Raw genomic sequence first — 22538 nt, 5'->3', positions numbered from 1 at the left:
CAAAGGGTGTCAGAGGGTGCTACAGGGTGCCAAAGGGTGTCAGAGGGTGCCACAGAGTGCCACATAGTGCCAAAGGGTGTCAGAGGGTGCCACAGAGTGCCAAAGGGTGTCAGAGGGTGCCACATAGTGCCACAGGGTGTCAGAGAGTGCCAGAGGGTTCCACAGTGTGCCACAGGGTGCCACATAGCTCCAAAGGGTGTCAGAGGGTGCCACAGGGTGCCACAGACTGCCAAAGGGTGTCAGAGGGTGTCAGAGGGTGCCACAGGGTGCCACATAGTGCCAAAGGGTGTCAGAGGGTGCCACAGGGTGCCAAAGATAAAAATAAATAAATAAAAAATTCTCAGACCTATAATACAAAGTCATTTACTTGAGATGGAAGCTATGTCTGTATGCCTGGAGTGTTTGTAGGAAGCTGCTTAGATGTTTTGCATCTCTTTATTTCCCTGTTCCACATAAGAATTTAATTACAGCAACAAAAAAAAGGCATAATTTACACAAGATTCCTTCCACTTTTTATGTTCCACCATGCTTATGATGGCTTTTGGTTGTGTTTATCGTTATTCCGATATGCATCTCTTCGTTGTTTTCCAGTCTTGGTGTCTGAACACTGTAGAGTTTATCAGCTCCTTGTTAGAAGCACAACAACATTGCCACCATATTACCTGTTCTGAGGATAAATTACAGTGACTGTGACTTACAAAGGTACTGAGTACACACAAATACAATAAAATAAATCCATTAGAGAAAGTCCCCATCTTATGTGGGAAAAGTCCCTTTGTCGCATGCATCTCTGTGCAGTCAGTCCTTTTATTCATTCTTCATGAATAACTCTGCAGCAGTCAGAATACAAACTGACTGGAAGTGATCTCACACTTCTTTTTATTATTTGACTATGTCATGTCACAGAATATTTACAGAAATATCCGCCCTCCGTGAGAAAAAAAAGTGAAAAAGGGGAGAAAGAACCTGTCCAAGTGCTGCTGAGTATTTATACGACAGGAATGTAGCGCGTGAGTAATCTACAGAAGAGGTCAGTCCGGTGACATCGCTCATCTGTTCCGCTGAACGGAGAGCGAGCTGAAGTCCCACCGCCTGTTTGCCGTTCCTACAAGGCTGTCTGTCTGGAGTCAGAGGCGTTGTTTGACCTTTCACCTCTGGACTTCTGCTCGGTGTTTGTCGAGCTCACTGCTGCCTGTTCCGCTCTGCTGGGATGCTCACCGCTTACCGCCGGCTGGCGGTCAGGCTGGGCGGCGGCGTCTGAGACGACCACCCTTTCAATGGGCTCGTTGGCTGTTCTGTCCGTCACGATAAGGTAATTGGGCTCTGGCTGGTGAGCGCTGGAGCGCCGCTGCAAAGCATGCTGGGTGCAGGAGAAGGACCGCTGCCGGGGGGCGGGCTGGGGCGACAGGAAGTGAGGTGTCGTGGCTCTGGGCGCCTCCTGATGCCTTTCGCGGTCCTCGTCTTCTGAGGTCACCTCCTGTAAGGTGCTGATTGGACGAGGGGAGCGGCCCATGATTCTCGGAGGAACCAGTGCTGTTGCTGATTGGTTGAGCTGCGGTCGCCAGTTCTGAGGGGGGGGGTACTGCACTCGGCCCATAGACCAATCACTGGCAAGAAAAGCAGTTAGTCATAACATTAGAGTATTAAGAGATATACGGTGAACAACTTACACTCAGTATAACTGTAAAATTACTTATTTTATCACCCGAAATAATGTAATTGATGATTTTTTTAAATGTTCGACAGCTCTAATATAACACTGCATTTTATCCTATAAAATCAAACCTGACAGTTGGCTTTGGACCTTTTTTAATCAAGCACAAAGTTTCATTGAATGCATCGTGAGATTTTAAAAGAAACGCCTCCTTCAGCTTAAAGGGATAGTTCGCCTCTTTTGACATGAAGCTGTATGACATCCCATATCAGCAACATCATTTCTGAACATCTTCTTACCCCCTGCTGCGTCCTGTGAGCAGAGTTCCAGCCTCGTTTTGGTGTTGACGAAGGTAGTCCGGCTAGTCGGCTGGGGCTTAAAAAATAAAGCGTTTTGCTTCTCAACACAATATGCGTTCAAAAGAGTAATACATTTGCATCACAAAATCGTTCTCCAGGAAAAAGTCAGACCTCACAATCTCTTGGCCCTATTTTCTCTCCCTTCTTATCACTGCGTGCTGCCGCATGCCGACCGCTGCACCTGTTACGGTGTTTGCTGCTCTGAAGCAGGGGACTGCTCCAGCGCCAGCGCCACGGGGGGGGCACTCGCGGGCATTGCCCCCCCATCCACGCCGGTGTGCCCCCCCTGTTTCCCGGTGGGCCGGTCCACATCTGGGCCGGTGGCCTCCGATTTTTTATTTTATTTTTTTTAAATATACGATTTTTAAATGTATTTATCTAGTCTACATTTGCTAGCAGCCCGTTAATGGCCATGTGGCTCGTAATGTATTGTATATATTTTTTTTGGGGGGGGGTGCACAGACCTTGCCTCTTCAGGACAAGTTCTGAAGCAGGTGCGTGTTACGATTGCGCCCCCTGCCCCCATCCCTCAAGTGGGTCTGTCCATGCCGCCATTACAGGATCTCCGCGGATCCTTAAAAAGTATTAAAAAGTCTTAAATAAAAAATACGTTTTTTAAGGTCTTAAAATGTCTTAAATTTCGCCGATTTTCGAAGAGTGGCATTAAATTTCATCTGGGCGGAATGAAAGAATGATATGTCTGGAGAGAGCTTTTGTGTGTGCGCCAGTACTTCCGGTGAAAACTTCCGGTGATTTGACAGCTAAGCTAACGCGTCAGGTTAGGGCCAGTGGCCGTAAACAAAGGCTATAGCCGACAAGAAAGATGATAATATAACGTAGCTAAAAAGACTAGCTTTCTTCAGTAGCCTAATGCTTACCGATTTAGCAAACCTAGCAGCCTCGTTGCTAATGCTAGCCGCCGTAACGTTACCAACCATACCCGACGTCAAGGAGTTGGCTGAGCAGGGGCAAGAGTATGGGGCTGGCAGAGTTAACTTCATAATGGGTGAGTGCAGGTTTCATTCACTTGTTTTCATTCTTTCACAGGATTGATTCACTTCATTGGTTTATCCGATTGCTGGCCGCCGAGCCATTATGTGTCTGGGTTTGTGTAGGTTACTGATTATGGTTGTTAGCCGATAGTCAGGTTGTGTGTTGGGTGTGTATTTTTTCTGTGTCTGTGCTTGTTTTTTATTTTTATTTAATTAGATTGGAGATACTAATTAATACTGAGGGGGGGGGGGGGCTGGTCCCGGGGAAAATTGCCAGGGCCGATTTTTTTTCCCAGTCCGACCCTGAACTACATGTTCAAATGCGTTCTGATGTCGGCTCAACGCCAGTCTGAATTCACTGTGGCCGTGCGTGCGCGTTGCTGTTGTTGTTGCGCTCCTGTTTGCTCGTTGTGTGTATATTAGTATTAATGGCGACTAGAAAGGGGCAAACGTGATCTGGGCTTTGCGTTCAATTTATGCACCGATGATTATACAGAGTGGATGAAACTGTGCAGGCTATTCGAGATGTCTCCGAATGCCTACTTTAAAGGAAGCGTGATGTGTTTGCCAGGGCTGCCTAAACGAGTTGCCAACCGTCCCTTGAAATAATGGAATCGTCACGTATTTAGGGACAAAAGGACAGATCCTTATTGGGCTGAAACGGGGCCCACAATTCGGTTAAAATGCAGGAAATTGCATCTAAGAAATACCAAATTTACAAAATTAATAACAGAAAGTAAGAGCCAAACTCTCAACACGTGTTAAAAGCCAAAGAATAAAAATGTGTCTTAAGATGAGTTTTAAAAGTGGACAATAAAGGGGCACTTCTGATATGTAACGGCAGATCGTTCCATAGTTTGGGAGCGGCAACACTAAAAGCTCTGTCTCCTCTAAGCTTTAGTTTAGACCTCGGTACCTCCAGGAGCAGCTGATCAGCTGACCTGAGGCAGCGAGCGGGAGAATATGGGTGAAGCAGCCAGTGGAGAGAAGCCAGGATAGGGGTGATGTGCTCCCTCTTCCCGACTCCAGTTAAAAGCCGAGCAGCAGCGTTCTGGACCCGCTGGAGACGCGTGAGGGAAGACCGGCTGACTCCAAAGTAAAGTTACAGTAATCCAGCCGAGTTGTAATGAACGCATGAATTAAAGTTTCAAAATCTTGTCGTAAAAGAATTTGCTTAATCTTTGCCAGCTGCCTAAGATGCTGTGCACGGTCTACACAGCACGCAGTGATACGAAGGGAGAGAAAATAGTGCCAAGCGATTGTGAGGTCTGACTTTTTCCTGGAGAACGATTCTGTGATGCAAATGTATTACTCTTTTGAACGCATATTGTTTTGAGAAGCAAAACCCTTTATTTTTTAAACCCCAGCCAACTAGCCGGACTACCTTCATCAACACCAAAACGAGGCTGGAACTCTGCTCACAGGACGCAGCAGGGGGTAAGAAGATGTTCATAAATGATGTTGCTGAAATGGGATGTTATACAGCTTCATGTCAAAAGAGGTGAACTATCCCTTTAAGTAATCAGCTCTCAGGTTCATTAAAAAAAAAAATATGATGAAACTGATGGATCTAAAACCTCACTTTTGTGGTGGTGGGTTCATATCTCGGTGTCCTATGATTCCAGAGAAGGAGGCACTCCTCCCGGGCATGCCTTGCGAGCCCACCCACTGCGAGTACATCATGGCGCGCTCCTCCCACGTCATGTCGTTGGCCGGGTCCACAGCGACGGGCCCTCTCTGAATCTGGTGAGCCAGAACGAGCTCCAGGACCTGGTGGTGCATGGCCTCTCTGGCCACGTCGATGGGACGCCGGCCCCTCCGGTCATGCAGATCGAGGTTGGCGGCGTGGAGAAGGAGCAGCCTGGCAGTGTCATAGCAGCCGTGCAGCGCAGAGAGGAAGAGCGGAGTCTCGCCCTAAAGGAGCGACACATTCAAAGTCACAAAAATGTTGCTAATTAAAAACTCTAAATATTCCCTACACTGAAAAAAATAAGATTTACTTAAAAAACCCTTTGTAAGTATTTGCACTCAAATGATTTAAGTAAGATTGAATGCTGCAATATCAAGCAAATTTTACTTACCATAAAACATAACAGTTTTGAAGATATTAAGTAACATTTACTTAATTACATCTAAGTTTTAAGTAAACTAAGTAAAGTCTACTTGTTTTTCATAGGCAGGAACATCATTTTACTCAAAATTTTAAGTAAATTTGATATTTCTGTAGTATTTGCTGTTATGAAGTAACTTAGTAGATTTTAACGAAACACTTTCAGAGTAAAGTTTATGTAGTATTTCTAGGTTTATGTACATACAACTATTAAACATTTAAATTGTATGAGGAAACCTAAGTAAAACTTACTCTTCCCCCATAATTCATGTATTTCGTTCATAAAATGTTTAGATAGATAGATAAGTACTTTATTCATTCCAATTTGGGAAATTATTATGTTGCAACAGCGTATAGTATAAAAGATAAGTAAACAATTAAAGGAAAAACAAGCAAATAGAATAGAATAAAAATAGAGAATAAACATCAGCTATAAACAAATCTACAGTATGAAGAGTAGGGTAAATAATAATAATAGTAATAATAATAAACATCAGTAAACTAAATAAAAACAGATTTGTACATTTAACAATAAAAGTAAAAATAAATTTAACTTAGCAGACTGAACCAATAAGAATAAGAATAAAATATTTTTACTTAAGAAGCTCTAGTTCTTACTGAATCTTAAAAATACAAGGTAGAAATTATGACGGTTACTCTGATAGAGTTTACTTCAGCAAAAAGTCACTTTTTTCAGTGTAATAATAGGTAGCTACCTTGTTGTCCTGGAGGTCAACAGCGGCCCCGTAGCGAATGAGCGTTCTTGCCAGGGAGAGGTGGTTTACTGAGCATGCCCAGTGCAGGGCTGATCTCCCTGAGAGAGACAGTGTGAGTGGAGGGGAGGTGAGGGGGAAGAAGGGAGGGAGTAAGTCAGCCAGTGAACAACCATTTAACAACAGAGTCCAGCCCAGGTGGTGAAGAGAGGGAGGATTAAGGGAGGGATGCCTCAGCCGCGGAGAAAAGAACAACATGGGACACGAGGAAAGACAAAAAAAAAGAAGGGGGGGTTGTTGTAGAAACAGGAAGACAGAGGCTCTGGGGAAGGCTCGAGCAAAGAGAAGGATAAGCAACAAAGCTAATATGTCTGTTGACCTGACTATTAACTTTGTTCTGAGTCAGAGGAGGAGAGCAGGGGAGCTGGGGAAGGACGGAGGAAAGGAAGGGAGAGGAGGGAAACAAAAAGAGGACGTGAGAGATACGGGGTAAGTTACAAGTTACTCCACCCCTCAGTTTGCAGGTATCAGAAATGTGTGGCTGACTCGAGCGTTTACACGGGGTGGTTTCAGTAGGATGGATACAGGGAGCATATACCCAGAGAAACACAACTATAGTAGGAATGAGCGGGCATTTATAGACCTCAGCTTGCTTTATGCCAAGAAATGTGTTGCATTATTGTGGAAAAAAATCTGTAGACCGAGTACTACTCGATGGATAAGACAGATGTTAGCAAGCCTTCCATTAGAGAGAATAACTTACATATTAAAGGCTAAACGGCAATTATTTGAAAACTTTTGGAGCATCAGCTGCATTAAAGACTTGGATTTACTAGATGAAGAAGTGGATGACTAATCTTTGTGGGCAATGCAGATCCTGACCTTGTAAGATTTGTATGTTTTCTCTATATTTGTGTCTTATTTTGCATTTATTAATAATACTTGTTTGTATATAGATTATCACCTTGGTTAACAGGAGGAGCATCCTTGTTTTGAGTGTTATGTTTTGTTTTGCTTTTACTTGTCTTTAAACAAATGCAGCGACTTTTTGTATGGAAGTTGAATGAAGATATACACTGGAAAAAATCTAAATCTTACCAATTATGTTTGTCTCGTTGAGTATCTCATTACACTTAATATAAGACACAACTGCCTAACAAGTTTAATTTCAGCCAGATATAGGGACTTGTTTTAATACGAGACATCTTGAATATCTTGTTAAATGAAAAAGTCTTGAAAACATCTTGTTTTGAGTCATATTTCACATGAAACAAGCTTTTTTTTACATTTGAAGAGGTTTTTAAGCTAATTTCAAGATCACTTTTAACTCAAAAGTCCTAAATATCACATCTTATTTCAAGAAATCTTGACAAGCCGATTTTCACTAGTTCCATTGGCAGATTTTTTTGCTTATTTCAAGCAAAAACGTCTTGTATTTGTTGTTTTTCTTACTTCTTTTTGGAGGGGCATTTTTTCCAGTGTACAAATGTAAAGGCTGTATGTAAAAGTGTTAAAAAGTGAAAATAAAAATAATGTGGCAAAAAAAAAAAAAAAAAAGGATGGGTGTAGGGACCAAGGGTCCAACTGCTTCAGACTGAAAGGTGTCAACAAACATTGTTGACACCCTACGCAGATATTGTTGACTACCTTCATCAACACCAAAACGAGGCTGGAACTCGGCTCACAGGACGCAGCAGGGGGTAAGAACATGTTCATAAATGATGTTGCTAATATGGGATGTCACACAGCTTCATGTCAAAAGAGGCGAACTATCCCTTTAAACAGTACCCATAAAATAAGAGTAAAGATGGTAGTGTACTCCCAGCCTGGCCTCGGACTGTTAGGGGCAGAAACAAGGTTAGCTCTCAAAACTAACTCTACATGCACCAGTCAGAGAAGGTTATTGGCTTCATGTCTGTTATTTCATTAGTGAGTCAGCAATGAGTCGATTCTTACTTCACCACCAAGAATTACCAGGAGAAAAAACTCTGGCTTCAGGCTTTCAGGCGCCGAACTAACATTAATAAGTAGTGCGAGGAGGATTTACCGGTATGATCTGTGTTGTTGACTGGAACTCCTGCTTGCAGCAGCTCTAAGACCACTCTGTCCAGCCCGCTCCGGACCGCTCGGATCAGAACCACAGACCCATCAGGACCGCACCACTCTGCTGACTGCCGACACGGAAATACAAAACCTTTAGGTTCAATCAAAACACACATGGAGTCTGTCAAAAGAAACACCGACAGACCTGCTGAGGAGGGCTGAGCAGAGGCGGGGGCATGGCGGTCCTCTCCCAACCTCTGGGTGGAGCTGAAGAGAAACAGGAAGCATTTCAGGATAGAAGAAGCTGACACAAGTGCAGGTGGGAGACGAATAGTTCATGGAAAATCTCCCCAAAACAGTAAAAAACTCAGAAATGTAGTGACTGATACTATATCTATTATATCTAAAGTACATGTAAAATACTAATGTTAATGTTTGTTTATTAAACCTGAAAATCCTTTAAATCAAATAAATTCAAATTTATTTGTATAGCGCATTTCATGAACAAACAATTCAAAGTGCTTTACATAAAATAAAAGCATTGCAGCAGGGAGTGGAAGAAGCATTAAAAAAAACATAAAAGAATATAAAGAGAAACAAATAAAATCATTTAAAAGAATTTAAAAACAAGCAACAGTCCAGATAAGTTCAAAGATAGCGTGCAGATTTCCTGCATAGACACATGAGAAAAGAAATGTTTTTAACCTGGATTTAAAAATGTCTCCATTTGGTGAAAGTTTAATCTCCACTGGCAGTTTGTTCCACTTGTTTGCAGCATAACAGCTAAATGCTGCTTCTCCATGTTTAGTCTGGACTCTGGACTGGACCAGCTGACCTGAGTCCTTGGATCTAAGAGCTCTGCTGGCTTTATATTCTCTGAACACATCACAGATGTAAACCATCAGCAGGCTGTTAAAATCTATTCTGTGACTGACTGGAAGTCAGTGTAAAGATTTTAAAGCTGCTGTGATGTGTTCAGATCTCGTCCTTTACGGTCCCTTATCCTTCTGTGTTTTAGGGCTCTGTGAAAATGGTCCTAATTGAGGGAAATAATCCTGGATTTTCTCACTGGTAACCATAATAAGAGCTGGTAAAATTCAGTAACTGAGTCTGATCAGGAGGAAGCGTTCATGTGATCACAGTGTAGTAACATGTATAACTTTTTCTGATGCTGCTCTATAAAGCTTTGAATGGTCCAGGACCAGAATGCATCAGGGACCTCCTGACCCAGCATGAACCTTCCAGAGCCCTCAGCTTATCTGGATCCGGTCTTCTATCAGTTCGCAGAGTCAGAACCAGACATGGAGGAGCTGCGTTCAGCTTCTATGCTCCACATGTCTGGAACAAACTCCCAGAAAGCCTCAGATCAGCTGAAACACTCAGTGTGTTTAAGTCCAGGCTGAAGACACACCTATTTTCATCTGCGTTTGGATAAAGCTCCAAATCTGAAGCTTGAGGTTCAAAACTTAATCACATTTAACTTCTGATTTTATCTATTGTTCTTCTTTCTTTCTTTTTTGTTTAAAATTTAAATCATTCTTTTTATTTCTACTGTTTTAATGTATCTATAAAGCACTTTGAATCACCTTGTTGTTGAATTGTGCTGCACAGATAAAACTGCCTTGCCTTTTTCTAATTGGGACTGGCATGATGTCTGTGTTTCACCACATGATGATTGTGGCCAAAAGTATTCACGATAACAATGTTGTCACAATGTCAGTTAAAAAATATGGGGTTTTTTTTGCAATTGAATTACATTCAACATAGAGGGTAAAGAACTTTAAAAACAAGGACTGAGAGGAAATAAATTGGAAGGTTTTGGTGGTCATGAATGACTGAGGAAGCAAATGAGAATGTCTAAAATGTGGAGGCATCATTACGTTGCATTGGCCTGCGGGTCTGAGAGGCTCCAGCCCGAAAATGTCTCTGCTCCGGTGCCCTGTGGTCGCAGATGGAGGCGTCTTCCTGCCGCCTGGAGCATCTCATGTTGATGTCTTCCATTGAACTCTGGGTGAAATCTGTGTCGCTGCCCGCGTCCTGGTCCCTTTTCAGGGGCCTGAAAACCAAAGCGCAGTTTATGAAACAACACATTTCTCGGCTGTTTTGGTCTTAAAGGTGGGGTAGGGGTTCTTTTTCTGGAGCATCTTTTACATATTGCTTGAAATACTCTTCACACCCCCATTGCAACCAATTAATTAAAAGTTTTGACATAAAAATGAAAAGTTTTAGTGGCCTCTAGAACGTACAATCTAGGAAAAACACTATCCAATCATACTGAACGGACCGTTAACAATGATTGGATACTGATGCCGTCTATCAAACTGCAACCTGCTCCTCCCTCCCCCTCCTTCCCCCTGTGCGCGTACCCTGCTCCATGAACGAATTACGCGTCCAGAAGCTTGGCAGGAAGCTAAACTAGAGCCAGCTAGGCTAGCACCTAGCATTATTAAACGGTTCATTATGATGTTGAAAGGTATTTTCTTACCTGTGAATCTGCCATGAGAAAAAGTTAGCAAAAGTTAGCCAAACCAATCGATGCTTGCTGTCAGAACAGCGCTCGTGCACCTTTGTGCTCGTGCGCGTTCATGTACTCTAGAGGCGTGCCTTCGGGGGGGAAAGTGAAGAAAAGGGTTGGGACTTTTTACCTGTGTATTTTCAAAATGCAGCTTCGCTGGACTCAAAATCCAGGATCTCCTACCCTACCTTTAAGTTTCCCCAATCACCAAAGAGCCATGGAGCACATCTAAATGTTTTTTGTGATGTGGAAACACGCAGCAGTGGTAGTCTCTGGGTGAACTAAATTTAGTTCTGGAACATGAGGAGGTACAGTATTTACTGAGGTCTTCTCTTGAATACAAATGGCCAAAATCATCTTCCTCTGAAGGGTAGCTGTACTCACTCCCTGGGATAGGGCGAGAATCAGAGACTTTAAGTCTTTTGAAAGTGTTTTGCCTTTAAGTGATATTTTAGACTGGAACTACAACGCTGAGAAGACAATTCAACTTGGCAGAGTTTACAGATGACTTTGGTTCTGTCGACTCCGCCGTCTGGAAGAACTTTAAAATGAAAATGGCCGAGTAAAAGTTCCGTACCCTTCTCCATGTTTGGTGGATCCGCCGATTACTTTCTTTTCCTGTTCTGCAGCAGACAGCAACAGACTTTTACAAAGTAAAAGCCTGTGAGCAACAGACTTTTTTTTACTCGTTTTCCTAATGACTTTATGGTCTAAGCACTGCATTCAAGTCTTTTTCAAAACTTTATGTATATTTCACGAAACTATTGTCTCATTTAAAGTAATGATCTGAATGAATAATCTATGTTTGGCACTTTTAATTTCATTTTACCATAAATAATTGAGCTATTAATGCATCAGGATGTAAAGCAGAAGTGTTTCTGTACAGAGATAAAATGAAAAGTGAGAGGAGAAAGTGACATTTAGCCACTGTGGCGATTGTACAGGACGCGTTCTCACTTGTTTTACACTCACATCATTCTTCCAGCAAACGAAACATCCCCTCAAAGCGGCTCCACTCACCTCATTCGGATGGCGTCCTCCCCCAGCGGTTCCCTCCTTCTCTTTTTCTCCGCCTCCTTGGCCTTCTTCTTCTTCCGCAGGCTGATCTTGTCCTTCTCTCTGCTGGACCGGACGCGCTGATCCTGGTGCGCCACGTGCTGGATCCAGGCCTTCGCTTTGCTGCTGTCGTCATCCGTGACCTTAGACCGGCGTCTCACCCTGACGCTGCCGCTCCTCTCTGACCGCCGCTGCCTCACCCTCCTCATCACCAGGAACACCACCAGGGGCAGTACGAGCAGCAGGGCGATCGCTATGGCAACCACAGCCCACAGCCATGCAGGGGTCAGCTCTGTGGCTGAAACTTTGAATGAAAATAAAAACATCAAGAGTTACACAGCAATATATAATATATAATTTATACAGTACTATGATGACACTTTTATCTTATTTGATTTTATTTGATTTTGTTGTATTTTATTGCTTTCACTGTTCTTTTATTGTTTTTAGTGTGAGATCGCTATGGCAACCACAGCCCACAGCCATGCAGGGGTCAGCTCTGGCTGAAACTTTGAATGAAAATAAAAACATTAAGAGTTACACAGCAATATATAATATATAATTTATACAGTAGTATGATGACACTTTTATCTTATTTGATTTTGTTGTATTTTATTGCTTTCACTGTTCTTTTATTGTTTTTATTTGTTTTTACTTCTTCTTCTCTTTATTTATTACCTGCTGTAAAGAACTTTGGTACACCGTAAGTATTGTCTGTAAAGGGCTGTAGAAAAAAAGTACATTTACACATCTCGTGTTTCCTTTTCCTCTTTTATTATGAAGATAAAAGTAATAAAAAAAACAGTTTCCCTGATGAAATCCTGACCCTCAGTGTTGGAAAAACTGCTCAGGCCTTAATAAATTAGCTTTAAGCTTCATTCACTTTTACCGACATCCTCACTGACGTCGGGCTCAGTCATAATAAATACATCAGTTTCTTTCACCAAATAATTTAGTCATTATCGTCTGAATGTGTGTACATCTCTATTTATATAAGAATAAATATGTCAGCAGATCTTAAAACCTGCGACAGCTTTACACGCTGGAAGGACAAAGTTTTTTTACACTGTTTAGTTTGGATGAAATTCAAAGATGGATATGTGTGCTTGCTTGTGTGTGTGTGGTAGACAGGAAAACCAGAGCACACCTTCGGCTTCCTTTTCCTCCTCTCTGCTTCCTATTTCCTCTCGGACACCTCTTACACCGATGATGGCCTTCAGCTCCGGGAGGGCGGGGAACGTGGAAGGCTTCAGCAGTATGACGGCACGGAGGAAATTGGCGGCCTCGGTAGCGTACGGGAAACAGGTAGAGAGCGAAGGGGAGCACGGCCTGTTGTCCACTTGGAGGAAAAGGAGGGAACTGGGAAAGACACAGTAGGAAAGAACAGCTCTTTTTTTTTAGGCCCGTCTTATTCAGTACTTTGTCCACTGATATATACCAGACTGGCCAACTGAGGCTCCACAGAGTCTGTACGTGGTACCCTTTTATTTTGTGTTGATTTACAATCGTGTGAAAAGTATTGTCCTTACCTTGAAATTAGGTAAATACAACCTCAGATGAGCAACAACACATGGATTATATGCCAAGGAGGAAAGACACCAGCAATGATCTTAGAGAAGCAATTGGTTCACTGGAAAAAATGCCCCTCCAAAAATAAGTAAGAAAAACAACAAATACAAGACGTTTTTGCTTGAAATAAGCAAAAAAATCTGCCAATGGAACTAGTGAAAATCGGCTTGTCAAGATTTCTTGAAATAAAATGTGATATTTAGGACTTTTGAGATAAAAGTGATCTTGAAATTAGCTTAAAAACCTCTTCAAATGTAAAAAAAAAAAAGCTTGTTTCATATGATATGTGACTCAAAACAATTTGTTTTCACGACTTTTTCATTTAACAAGTAATTCAAGATGTATTGTCTTCAAACAAGTCCCTATATCTGGCTGAAATGGTACTTGTTAGGCAGTTGTGTCTGATATTAAGTGTAATGAGATATTTTGACTAGAAATGAGACAAATATACTTGGTAAGACTTTGATTTTTTCCAGTGTTCTGGAAATTTGGGAAGGGTTTCAATGGCCATTTCCAAACTATATGAACTATCCCGCCAAGTTCACCCTAAGCTCATACAGACTGTAAAAAACCGAAGAGCTACATCTCCTCTGGAATAATGTTCTTTGGACACCTGAGACCAAAGTGACCAAACAGACCAAACTCGGCCGTCTGTCCGACAGCTGAAGCTGGGCTGAAACTGCCTCATCAACAGGACAAAGATCCTAAACACAGCAGCAGATCTGCAGCAGAATGTGTGAAGAAGAGAAGAATCGAGGTGCTGCAACGGTCCAGTCAGAGTCCAGAGCTCAGCCTGACTGAGATGCTGTGCTGGGACCTTCAGAGAGCTGTGCAGAAACCAGAGCTGCAAACTCAACGCTGGAAAGACTGATAACATCAAACAGAAACTAATTACTTCAAGTTATAGTTGCAGAGGTGGTTCTATAAGCTGTTCAACCATGGGGTGGACACATTAGATGACACAGTGCCACTATGTGTCACATTTAGTTGCTAATCTGAGATTGTATTTTCCATGTTTCTTTTTTATTGTCCTGATACATAAAAGCTTAGATATGAAAGAGGGTGTGCTTTCTTTTCACATGATTGTATGTGTTAATGCAAAAGGAGCTGAATCTTACTGTTGTGCAGGTGACATAGTTTTGTGTTGCTGTGGATCTTGTCCTCCTGTTGCACTTTTAAACAATATCCGCCTTTAATATCTGTCACTTAGAGCTCAGTTAAGCTTATACTGATCTAGGACAAAATTAAGTTTGTTATTTTCCACTTCTCTACATGTCAGGCAGAATTAACTGAGTTCAAGTGTTTACCCAACACCCCTGCTCTGCATCCCAACGTCGGTAACATGTATATTTTATTTCTAAGGAGATCCTGGACAAATTTATATCAATTAAAGGGGAAGTTCGGTTTTTTAAAAACTGGACTTTATTTCTGGCATAAAATCCGTTCATATACTCGCCGATAAGAGTTTGGTGAAAATCGGCGTCCTTCCAACGATATTTAGATCACTCGAGATGCGTATATCCACATAACGGGCATCTACTGGGATGACGTCATCGAGCCGCGCCACTGCAGCGCAGCTCGGTGACGGTCGGCCATCTTTACATGGGCTGTGTTCGAAACCGCATACTACATACTACATACTCATCGATCAGACAGTATGCAGAGCGTTTACCCACAATGCATTTCGCTCCTGCCCGAGCCGAAATCAGCCGGCCTGAAGCTGATTTCGCTTAAGCTCTAAACTCTGTAAACTTTAGCAACATTTGAAACATTTTCAGGAGAGAAAGTAGTCGTTTAGATCCCCAACGTGTTGAAAATCTGACAAAATACCGGCTATTTACAATTTTGTTCCCACGAATTCGGCGCTACTAAAGCTAGCCGCAGTGAGCTAACGCACTTCCGGTTATTTTCACAAAATAAAATACCCGTTGCCTTTTATCATAGGGAAAGCCATTACGATACAATTGGTGCTTTTGTTTTGAAAACAGGAAGTGAACCTACCCTCGTTGTAGCTAGCTTGAAACTGCCGTTTTGACAGGAAATGACGATTGGCGACGTCACATTACGTTGCATCTTGGGTAGTTTGAGTATGAGTAGTAACCTCATGATGCATACCCAACATTTTGGAGAATCTAGTATGCATCCGGGAACTTCTCGCTTACTCAAACTCGCATACTAACTCAAAAAGTTAGTATGAGTAGTATGTAGTATGCGGTTTCGAACACAGCCATGGAGTTTGCTACTGCTAGTTTTTTGCAACATGGCAATTTGGAAATATGCAATAACGGAGCATGTTACCAGCAGCAGTAACAAATTTCGTGTAAAGGTGCTGCTGCTACGGCAGCGCACGTTGATGACGCCATCCCAGTAGATGCCCTTATATGGATATAAGCGGAACTCGAGTGATCTAAATAGCGTCAGAAGGACGCCGACTTTCACCAAACTGATATTGGTGAGTAGATGAACGTAAAAACAACAAACTAATTAGATTCCATTTAAAAGGGATTACACCACAGTTCCATACGTGGTCTCATACTGGAACAAATACTTGGAACACACAGACTGGAAGAAGATCTGGCTCTTACCCAACAGATACCTGTTAACTAATAAAGTCAGAGAAGTTTATTTTAAGTTAATTCATAGATTTTTTCCATCCAATGATCATATTGTTAAAAGATTAAAAAAAGATATTGATGTGAAATGTACTGTGGAGTACTTTATCGCTAACAATATTGGTAATGAGTTTAATTCATCTTGGGGGAGTGTATTGTTTGGGCTCCCTGACTTTAACAAAACCAAAGAAAAAGCCAACATAACTTTTATTATCAACCTCATCATTTTAATGGCAAAATTTCATATTCATAAATGTAAATTCATGCGAAAAAAAACATATTTTCTTGCCTTTCTCGGTGAGATCAGCCAGTACATGACCTCCATTGAATTCTCAAACAACCAGAAAGCGATTAATATTTTAATGTGGCCTCTTTTATCCCCTGGCGTATAATGTAGAAATGTTTTATGTGTAATGTAAAAAAAATAAAAAATAAAAAAGAGTAGATGAACATATTTTATGGTTTGAAAAAAAAAAAACTTCCCCTTTAAATTACTCCTGTTGCAATAAATATATCAGATCAAAATTTGTAAGAAGAAAGCCTGAATTTACAAATAGCTGCAATATTCTCATCTGTCTTACGCAGGTGTCCTTCTTATTATCCGTCTTGTTAATTTAATTACTATACAATAACTATTTTTGACCCCCTCGAATCATAACACCAGAGATATTTGACTAATTACCTACCCGTTTGAGTCTCCCGGGTACGAGTGGGCCAGCAGCTCGGCGAGCTCCTGAGGACTGAAGTCCAACAAGTTCATGCTGGCAGCCAGAGGAACGGAGTCCGTCAGTTTGAGGGGTGACTGCAGGAGGACACTGAGTGTCCAGAGAAGGGGGCTGATGGTGCTGGTGCCATTCTGCTTTGGGACGTTACTGTGAACAAGCAGGGTGCCTTTGGCCCACTGAGGTTTCTGGTGTTTGATGCAGTCGCTGCCGTCCCATCCGCAGGCGGCGTTGTTGCAGCCTTGGTCGCAGCGGCCGCTGGCGTAATACGCGCGGCAGTAGTCTGTGTGGCCTGGACTGGGAGGAGTGAAGAGAGACAATAATTAGAAATCAGTGGCAAAGTAATGCGATATATGCATCATCTCCGATTCAATAGTTTAATCCAAAATGCACAATTATTCCTCTGACAAACTAAACAACAGTAATGACTGTTACCATTTTGGCTTTTCTTTTCTGGATGAAGTCAGTTATTTATATGAAAATTAAGTCTCAAATAATACCTCAAGAGCAGTGGCGGTCCTACAGTTAATTGCGCTGCGGGCAATGCCCCCTCAGACGCCCCGCCCCCGGTAAAGAAAAAAAAAAAAAAAACGGCAAAAAATGCTTATAATAACAAAAACCACTTATAGTAATGTTATTATTACAACAATGTGGTAATAGTGTAGAAATAACACGTTTTAAACGATTTTGAACATGTTTATAACTATTTTAACATTTTCGCGATGTCGTTTGGGGGCGGGGTTTCGCAATGGTGCCGCCCCGGGCAATTGCCCCGTCGGCCCGCCCCTAGGACCGCCCCTGCTCAAGAGACAGGGGTTTGTGATAATAAAGCCTTTTAAATCAGGGTACTTCAGAGCTGATAAACTATTCTGTGAAAATAACTAGAATATACTGAAACATGAACAAGAATCTATGCTTCTAAAGTGATAGTGACAGAAGGGTTTTTACTTGCAGTGACCCCTGTCCTTCAGGCAGTCGAAGCCGTCGCGGAGACACTTTGTATCCGTGCACTCTTTGTCACAGGACCCATCTCCAAACTTGTCCCTGCACTTTCTGTTCCCCGGACACAGGTGCCATGGGTCCCCGGACACGGCTGCGGAGGTGGATGCAGATTAGTGTGAATGTGCTTGACTGTGGGAGATGTTAGAAACACCATCTGTGGAGGTTCAAGTCCTATCTGAGTGGACCTTTCCCACATGTATCATCTGTCTCTACAGCCTCTTGCTAAATAGAGAGGCACCATTTCCATGTGATAGAAATTTTAACTAAAAAGTGTTGCCAGAAGAACAAAGATGGCTGCCAGTCTTATGAATAGCTTGTCCATCAGTAAGTCACAGAAATTACAGACATTAAAATACAGTTCAGAAGTCTTTAATCACCCCTCATTTCTTTTTATTTTCCTTCCAACACTGGAAAAAATGCCCCTCCAAAATTAAGTAAAAAAACAAGATGTTTTTGCTTGAAATAAGCAAAAAAATCTGCCAATAGAACTAGTGAAAATCGGCTTGTCAAGATGTCAAAACAATTTTTTTTCAAGACTATTTCATTTAACAAGATATTCCAGATGTATTGTCTTCAAACAAGTCCCTATATCTGGCTGAAATAGTGCTTGTTAGGCAGTTGTGTCTTATATTAAGTGTAATGATATATTTGGACTAGAAATGAGACAAATATACTTGGTAAGACTTAGATTTTTTCCAGTGAAGCAGCCAGACCCTCGTGTGAACTTTGAAAGTGGTCCTGAGCAACAGTTCTCTGAAGCTTTCAAAATTCTTCTTTGGACATTTTCTGCTTTTTCTCTGATTTTCAGTCCTTGTACCTGATCATTTTAAGAGGAATGTGTTAGTTTTATTTGTTAAACCCCCTAACTCTGACCTGTGAATCATTCAGGCAGGAAAAAGGCTCCTAACTCAAGGGATGAACCAGTGTCGTGTCCACACAGAACAGACAACTTAGCAAAGAAGCCGTTTTAAACTGGATCTTTAGGCACTTTGTTCCCAGCAGCCTGTCACAGAGACACATCATTTGTTCCCATTTCTTTAGCTGCATCTGTGAAAAACAGCTTCATAGTTTCAACTTTTTTGTACATTTACGTTAAAACTGCTTTCAGTTACCAAAAGAGTCAAATTAATATAAGAAATTCGGTTTAAAAAAAATCATAATCCCCCAAAAATTAATGTTATCACGTAAACAACATCAAGAAAAAGTAAATAGATTAAATTTAAAGCTTAAAAAAGCAATATAAGATATAATCTAATGACTAATTATGGAACAATTAATATAAAATAAATTAAAGTAATTAATTTAAAGTAAATTAAATCAGATTAGGCATTTATAGACCTCAGCTTGCTTTATGCCAAGAAATGTGTTGCATTATTGTGGAAAAAGATCTGTAGACCGAGTACTACTCGATGCATAAGACAGATGTTAGCAAGCCTTCCATTAGAGAGAATAACTTACATATTAAAGGCTAAACGGCAATTATTTGAAGACATGTGGAGCATCAGCTGCATTAAGGACTTGGATTTAATAGATGAAGAAGTGGATGACTAATCTTTGTGGGCAATGCAGATCCTGACCTTGTACGATTTGTATGTTTTCTCTATATTTGTGTCTTATTTTGCATTTATTAATAATACTTGTTTGTATATAGATGATCACCTTGGTTAACAGGAGGAGCATCCTTGTTTTGAGTGTTATGTTTTGTTTTACTTTTACTTGTCTTTAAACAAATGCAGCGACTTTTTGTATGGAAGTTGAATGAAGATATACACTGGAAAAAAAATCTAAATCTTACCAATTATATTTGTCTTGTTGAGTATCTCATTACACTTGCTATAAGACACAACTGCCTAACAAGTACCATTTCAGAAATATATAGGGACAATATATCTTGAATATCTTGTTAAATGAAAAAGTCTTGAAAACATCTTGTTTTGAGTCATATTTCACATGAAATAAGCATTTTTTTCATTTGAAGAGGTTTTTAAGCTAATGTCACTTTTAACTCAAAAGTCCTAAGTATCACAACTTATTTCAAGAAATCTTGACAAGCCGATTTCCACTAGTTCCATTGGCAGATTTTTTTGCTTATTTCAAGCAAAAACGTCTTTATTTGTTGTTTTTTTACTTCTTTTTGGAGGGGCATTTTTTCCAGTGTACAAATGTAAAGGCTGTATGTAAGTGTTAAAAAGTGAAAATAAAAATAATGTGGCAAAAAAAATTTTAATCAGATTAATGAAAAGAGTTGCATTGGTTGAGCTTCTTTAACCTGACATTAAACACGGCTGCATTCATTTAAACGAGTGTTTTATCGCAGGACCAGCTCTCCCACACTCTCAGTCCACTCATTGTTTCAGACCATGAGCAACTATTCATAACAATGCAGGTCAAGCCGTGAAAGGTGGGTCCTGATACGGCCCGTTAAAGGGGACAGGAAACGGGCCCGACATAAACAGGAAGTTTCCAGAAGAAGCCAACGGCTAAAGGAAATGGAGTGGGTCGGGAACTTGGTAAAGGTCGAAGGTCGTCACCGAGGCAATGAGGAATGTGATTGAGTTGGACAATGGGGTTTTGGCAGGTGTGTGCGGGAGCGTGAGGCCGTAGCAGAAAAGTGTGGACAATAGAGCTGAAATTAGACATGTGCAGCGTTTTACACGTCTGCCTCAGTTGAGCAGCTGAAAGGTGTCGCTCTGTCACTGACAGAATAGAGATTACAGGCCCTAAAATGTGTTCTTAGTCTTTTACAAAACGTTAACATGAAGGAGAAGGACACATTTCAGAATACTTTAACATCATTTTTAAAAAACTGAAAGGGTTCAGGTGAAAAATCTTTAGAATTTTGTCTATTTCTGGAACACATTTTACAGTGAATTCAAGTTTTTTCCCATCTCTTCACACCCCACAGCCACAACACTGGAAAAAATCTAAATCTTACCAAGTATATTTTTCTCCTTGAGTATGTCATTACACTTGATATAAGACACAACTGCCTAACAAGTACTATTTCAGCCAGATATAGGGACTTGTTTTAATACGAGACATCTTGAATATCTTGTTAAGTGAAAAAGTCTTGAAAACATCTTGTTTTGAGTCGGATTTCACATGAAACAAGCTTTTTTTTTCATTTGAAGAGGTTTTTAAGCTAATTTCAAGACCACTTTTAATTCAAAAGTCCCAAATATCACATCTTATTTCAAGAAATCTTGACAAGCCGATTTTCACTAGTTCCATTGGCAGATTTTTTTGCTTATTTCAAGCAAAAACGTCTCGTATTTGCTGTTTTTCTTACTTATTTTTGGAGGGACATTTTTTTCCAGTGAAGGTTTAGTTTGATCACGCAGTGAACAGGTCGTGCGTTTTATTCGGGATCGATTGAAAGTTAAATCTGTTGAAATACGGAGGTGATCTCACCGTGACATGTGTAGCTCAGTCCCAGCAGAACAAACGTCCTGAGAGCTAACATCTTCAGGCCAATCGGGTCACCACCAGCAGGGCCTTTCCTCTCTCTGCTTGGATCAGAAGTCCTCCAGTCCAGCTCAAATGTGTCTCAAATGGGCCGAAACTCAGCTCAGATTAACAGCCTCATCAACCATGCAGTCCTGCTGCTCACGCCGAGCCGTTAATCCCGAGTGAAGTCACCACATCTCATCACTGCTGGCACCAGCACCAATAAGTATGACCACCCAGCCCACTTTGTTCGCTCACTCTTTTTTTTCAGAGGCCCTGCGGATATCTGGACAACTTCCTGCCACTGTGTGGAGAAGAATAGGAAGGGCGATAACCCTCTGTGCATGTGTGTGTGTGTGCATTTGTAGAACTGTGACTTCTGGAGCTGTTGGGAGAGACGTTACTTAATGCTGTGTTTCAAAAAAAAAAAAAAAAAAAGACTTGAGGGGCGTGAGGAGGCAGTATGGTTTGAATCTGACCATACTCTGGAAAAAATCAAAGTATATTTGTCTCATTTCTCGTCAAAATATCTCATTACACTTAATATAAGACACAACTGAAATGAAAAAGTCTTGAAAACAAATTGTTTTGAGTCACATATCATATGAAACAAGCTCTTTTTGACATTTGAAGAGGTTTTTAAGCTAATTTCAAGATCACTTTTATCTCAAAAGTCCTAAATATCACATCTTATTTCAAGAAATCTTGACAAGCCGATTTTCACTAGTTCCATTGGCAGATTTTTTTGCTTATTTCAAGCAAAAATGTCTTGTATTTGTTGTTTTTTTTACTTATTTTTGGAGGGATTAGCCTGGGATTAGCTCGTTTTTAGCCTGCATTTAGGCACATCCAGGTAAAGTTTGTTTGCCGACCTCAGAGCTCTGATTGGTCTGTGAACATGTATGAGTTCAGTTAAATACTCAGGGGCACTGGAAAAAATGCCCCTCCAAAAATAAGTAAGAAAAACAACAAATACAAGATGTTTTTGCTTGAAATAAGCAAAAACATCTGCCAATGGAACTAGTGAAAATCGGCTTGTCAAGATTTCTTGAAATAAGATGTGATATTTAGGACTTTTGAGTTAAAAGTGATCTTGAAATTAGCTTAAAAACCTCTTCAAATGAAAAAAAAGCTTGTTTCATATGATATGTGACTCAAAACAATTAGTTTTCAAGACTTTTTCACTTAACAAGATATTCCAGATGTATTGTATTAAAACAAGTCCCTATATCTGGCTGAAATAGTACTTGTTAGGCAGTTGTGTCTGATATTAAGTGTAATGAGATATTTTGACTAGAAATGAGACAAATATACTTGGTAAGACTTGGATTTTTTTCCAGTGGGGCCAGACCGTTTAAAATTTTAAAAACAAACATCAGAATCTTAAAATCAATTCTGAAGCAGACAGGAAGCCAGTGCAGAGAGGCCAGAGCTGGGGTTATGTGATCCCGTTTCTTTGTACCGGGTAAAAGCCGCACAAGCTGCAGGCGTCGCTGGTCTAAACCTACATACAACGAGTTGCAATAATCCAGTCTGGAAAAAATAAAAGGGATTCATTAAGATCATGGAGCAACAAGGTGATTCCCAAAGAGCTGTTAGCTGAAAATTTGGCATATCTCAGCATGGTGTGCAGTGTGTCCTTAAAACATTTGAGGAAACTGGACGCATGGAGGACAGAAGAAGAAGTGTCAGGCCTAAAGAACTATCTACAGCAGATGAACAGGATCTGAAAGTGATGTCCTTA

The 22538-nt window shown here is 41.0% G+C and overlaps 1 protein-coding gene across 1 annotated transcript; it reads right to left on the bottom strand.

Moving 5' to 3' along the window:
- Positions 1–377: 377 nt before the first annotated feature.
- On the bottom strand, positions 378–21128 carry notchl (notch receptor, like). Its single transcript, XM_075466252.1, has 11 exons — positions 20759–21128; positions 17294–17438; positions 16310–16642; positions 12590–12801; positions 11407–11746; positions 9752–9927; positions 8077–8138; positions 7876–7999; positions 5832–5929; positions 4588–4919; positions 378–1607 (listed from the first exon to the last, which is right to left on the bottom strand). The coding sequence occupies exons 1-11, from the start codon at positions 20808–20810 to the stop codon at positions 1106–1108; spliced, it is 2376 nt and encodes a 791-aa protein (XP_075322367.1). The 5' UTR covers positions 20811–21128; the 3' UTR covers positions 378–1105.
- Between the last annotated feature and the right edge of the window lie 1410 nt (positions 21129–22538).

The sequence above is a fragment of the Odontesthes bonariensis genome, chromosome 5, assembly GCF_027942865.1.
Source record: "Odontesthes bonariensis isolate fOdoBon6 chromosome 5, fOdoBon6.hap1, whole genome shotgun sequence".
NCBI lineage: Eukaryota > Metazoa > Chordata > Actinopteri > Atheriniformes > Atherinopsidae > Odontesthes > Odontesthes bonariensis.
This window is presented reverse-complemented; position numbering and strand designations above follow the sequence as displayed.